We start from the raw sequence: 4,359 nt of genomic DNA, 5'->3' as shown, positions 1-4,359 counted from the left end.
TAATAACCCACAAGTCTCGAGTCGAAGGCCCCGTAGCGAGTACTCATTAAATTTATTAGGTTTAGTATTGTATACTTTATTTAATTTTGTTAAAAAATAAGACTTTTTAAGCAATCGCCTTTTATATTCGTTTCGGGATTCCGATGATTGATTAAATCATACATTTGTATGCACGTACGTATCTATTTATGTGTATGCTTGTACAAACATATATAAAATAAGTTTTCCCAAATTTGTACATTATGGGGCTGTGGTGAAAATATTAATTGATGAGTACGAAGACGAGCAATTTTAATCTGATCCGATTGCAGTTGACTAAAAAATATATAACGCCAACTATGAGTACAATATTTTATTTGCTAAATATTTAACGGATCTTAATGTTTCGTCATGGAAGTTATAAAACCAAGCCTTTACGCTGTTAAGTAACACTTAGTTATAATGAAGCAAACTTAATTTAATAATATAAACTATTTTTAACATCGAATAATCTCCAACACACTTAGTTTCAAGAAGATTGTGAAGATGTGGAGTGGTCCTTGCGTTGCAGCCGGGTTGCTGTTGTTATTCGGTGTGAATATTGTCTTTCTGCTCCCAGAATCCAACTATTGTCATATAAAAAACTGCCCAGCGGATAAAAAACTGCCACATATTGGCTGCAATAGCAGTGGGGTAAGAATGATAGTTCGGAAACAGCAGCATAGGTAGATTTGTGGTATTTTATTCTTGTAGGGGTTTGAATTTTATTCAAATCTTTCTAGCAATAGAGCTGTTGTTATCTAAGATATGAACATTTGTTGTTAAATAATACCAATTTGAATTGTATTCTCAACGTATTACTATGGTATTATGTAAGCAATTGTTGGTAAGCTAGCGTAAAGTTACTAGTCCCCATTTTGTAAATCTGAAAACATTGCTATCCATGTGTACCCGTTAATCGCAGAGTAAAAGGGTATACTAGATTCGTTGAAAAGTATGTAACATGCAGAAGGAAGCGTTTCCGACCATATAATGATTACGTGCCGAGTCGATCTGGCCATGTCCGTCTCTCCTTCCACCTGTCCGTATAAACGCTGTACTATATGGAACTATAGAAACTAGAAAGTTAAATAAGACATGCAGGTTCTAGTGACACCCACCAAACCCATTTTGCCACCCCACTCTAACGCCCACAAGCCGGCGAACACTGACACGCCCACACTTTTGCAAAATGTTTTGATTATTTTATTATCTATCGATATCCCAGAAAAATTATGAAATTTCGTCTTCGCATTCGCACTAGCTGAGCAACGGGTATCTGATAGCCGGGGAACTTGATTATAGCATTCTCCCTTGCTTTTGTATTGCAGAGCTGGTCGCCAAAGTGCGGAAAAGAGCCAAAAATCATCGACGTACCCAATCATATACAAAAGTTCATTCTACACTATCACAACACATATCGCGATATTGTTGCCGGCGGCCAATTGCACAGGCTACCCATTGCAGCTCGTATGCTTAAGTTGAAGTGGGACCACGATTTGGCTTTTTTGGCTTCAATCTTGGTAAAGCGTTGCGATCTCCAACCCACAGACCACTGCATATCCACGGAAGAGTTCTCGTCTCCAAGCTACCATGTGGTATATAACAAGTTCAAGGCAAAGCAGGATACATTCAGGATTGTTCGATCGCAGCTGAATGCGTGGTATGATCAGTACAAGAAGGTTTCTGCATCCAGTCTATTTGGTGGATTTTCCACTGATAAGTATGCTATATTTGTAATCTAGAATTCATGGTCAACTAATAATTCTCTGTTTCAGGAAGGAGATTGGGCACTTTCTAAGGATGATCGTGGGCCCCAGTAACCGATTGGGCTGCGCCATAGCTAGTACCGAAAAAGACGGATGGACCCATCAATGGCTAGGCTGTCTGTACAGCTGTTCACCCCAGAAGAACTCGCTTCTATACGAGTATTCCGGAAAACCGGGAGAATATTGCACCACTGGGATTAATGGCATATTCCAAAATCTATGCAATGACACTGAACCTGTGAAAGACTGCTTGCACTCTGAACTATTCAAAACAATAATCACCAATGACACTACATCATTGATCAGGGGCATGTTGAATAGACAAACTCAAGCCAGAGTACCATGGCTCATTATCCCCGCTCTTATTGTTACATTTGTTCTTTTATCATAGATCGCTGAGTGTCTTAGATTTTCCACCGACACTTCGTTTGGGGGATTTTGTCTCTTCTTTTCCGCTTGAATCGGAGAAAATTTCGATGGTCTTAAAGTTGCTCATGCTTCCCAATTGTTGTCTTCAAGCTAATAAAACTACTATGACTTTAATCAACCATTTAACTGACGAGTTTCAGTTACAAACTTACCTTATTTCAACGTTATTAGACTGCCTGTTCGCTTGGGCTTATTATTGATATCGATAGACTGATTGAACGATAGCAACCAAATAGTGCTGCGTAACGAAATAATTGGATGGCGTCATCTGGTGCTCGGTCATATACTTATTATAGTGCAATTATTGTGTGTCCTTCTGCAACACTGTGCATTAGATTTGGATTCTGGCTGGCCGCGTCCAACAACCAGTTGTAGTTAGGACCCGCCTAGTGGTTAGGACCCCACGTTGACCCCGTGGACACTCAGGATGTCGAATCCTAGTCACGGCAATGTTGAAATAAACGTTGTCACGGAGATGGGGGTTTTCTAATAAATATTATACCAACATTTTAATCGCTCCGTCTTTCATTGGGACCTTAAACGGCAACTATAGTTAATCTATTACACTTGTTTAGCTATTGAGCTTTTTCAATAGCTGTTGCGAATAATAAAAAGCCGAAGAAAGTTTGTTTATTTTACGACACTGTTTATTTTGCGAATTGTTTACGGCAGCTAGGGCCGACAAAGAGCTATATAGAATGCACAAGTTTAGTCTTTTCCGAAACACGAAGAAGTGGCAATTGGCGGGACAAACAGCCGAAATGCAGCGCCCAAGCTTAACGTAGCAACAACACCAATAACTAATTAATCGGCACCCAACTCGTTGTGACTACCCACACAAAAGTGATACATATTTGTAAAACTTCAACTAGTTACAAGTGGTGATCTTAGTTAACACGGGCACCAGTGACAGTGCAAGAACGAATACCTCACAAGTAAACACATTTACAATAAGCATATTGGCAGAGGCGCACGAAAGTGCAAAAATAAAAAAATAATTAAACACCGATGCCGCGGGAGCTCTTCGGGCAGCGGCGTGTCGCCAGACGAACGTGCTAGTTAGCTGGACGGCGGAGACTGCAGCGCGGCAAGCGGAACCAGTTCAGCATCAACAACAATTAACACACTCAACATTAAAAATGTAATTACTCAAACTGTGTTTTATGCCAGCTATAATTTCAATATAACTAAATATAATTGATCGGGGTATAAGGGGTGAATCTACTTGGAACCGAGAAGTTAAGCCGACTAATCAAGCCGGGACTCTCAACATCCCCACGAATAAGCTTGCAAATAAAGACTGTTCCAAGCATAGTTCTACGGTTAGCTAGGGACGGTAAATTAATTAAAAGTAGTCTACTGGAATAAGGAGGTAATATACGGATTGCATCCCAATTTAGGCGCCGCAAGGCAAAAAGTAGGAAGTTTTTTTGGACGGATTCAATGCGGTCCGAGTGGAGTGCGTATTGTGGACTCCAAACAGGTGATCCGTACTCGAGAATCGGACGGACTAACGAAATAAATAAGGTTTTAGTCAAGTAAGGATTATCAAATTCCTTGGAGCACCTTTTTATAAAACCAAGCACACCCCTGGCCTTATTGACAATAGACGAAATATGGTCAGAAAATTTTAGTTTTGGGTCCAGAAGAACACCAAGATCATCAACTCGTGTTATTCTGTCCAAAGAGCACCCACTTAGAGTGTAAGTCGTGCGTATTGGGTTGGCACGGCAAAAGGTCATAACTTTACACTTGGAGTCATTTAAGTCTAATATGTTATCACGGCACCATATTTGAAATCGGTCTAGATCGGATTGTAAGTCCAAAAGGCAAGAAGTGTCCTTGTACTGGAGGCATAATTTAACATCGTCTGCGTACATAAGTACACGCGAATGTTTTATTATTAAGGGGAGGTCGTTAATGAATAAGGTAAAAAGAAGCGGACCAAGATGGCTCCCTTGTGGGACACCGGATGTGACTCGGAGAATAGAAGATAACGAATTTTTAAAGAGGACTTGTTGTGTCCTGCCATTCAGATAGCTTGAAATCCAATTTAGAAGATCAGCAGGAAAACCTATAAGATCAAGTTTTCTTATTAGAAGGTAATGATTAACAGAGTCAAATGCTTTACTAAAGTCAGTGT

At 39.9% G+C, this 4,359-nt stretch overlaps 1 protein-coding gene across 1 annotated transcript; it reads left to right on the top strand.

Annotated features, from left to right (window-relative positions):
• Nucleotides 1–507: 507 nt before the first annotated feature.
• Nucleotides 508–2,342, top strand: LOC6740432 (antigen 5 like allergen Cul n 1). Its single transcript, XM_016167853.2, has 3 exons — nt 508–672; nt 1,350–1,741; nt 1,797–2,342. Exons 1-3 carry the CDS (start codon nt 526–528, stop codon nt 2,176–2,178), a joined length of 921 nt encoding a protein of 306 aa, XP_016025945.1. The 5' UTR covers nt 508–525; the 3' UTR covers nt 2,179–2,342.
• Nucleotides 2,343–4,359: the final 2,017 nt, after the last annotated feature.

This window comes from Drosophila simulans, unplaced genomic scaffold, assembly GCF_016746395.2.
Source record: "Drosophila simulans strain w501 unplaced genomic scaffold, Prin_Dsim_3.1 Segkk5_quiver_pilon, whole genome shotgun sequence".
Lineage (NCBI taxonomy): Eukaryota > Metazoa > Arthropoda > Insecta > Diptera > Drosophilidae > Drosophila > Drosophila simulans.
Note: the sequence above shows the minus strand (reverse complement) of the source record. Positions and strands in the feature narration are given on the sequence as shown.

What these genes read in the sequence shown, in the direction of transcription:
- LOC6740432 (XM_016167853.2), top strand. Translation starts at nt 526, where the DNA reads ATGTGGAGTGGTCCTTGCGTTGCAGCCGGGTTGCTGTTGTTATTCGGT. An exon ending in TTGGCTGCAATAGCAGTGGG is followed by an intron (nt 673 to 1,349) that starts GTAAGAATGATA and finishes TTTGTATTGCAG; the next exon opens with AGCTGGTCGCCAAAGTGCGG. An exon ending in GGTGGATTTTCCACTGATAA is followed by an intron (nt 1,742 to 1,796) that starts GTATGCTATATT and finishes TCTCTGTTTCAG; the next exon opens with GAAGGAGATTGGGCACTTTC.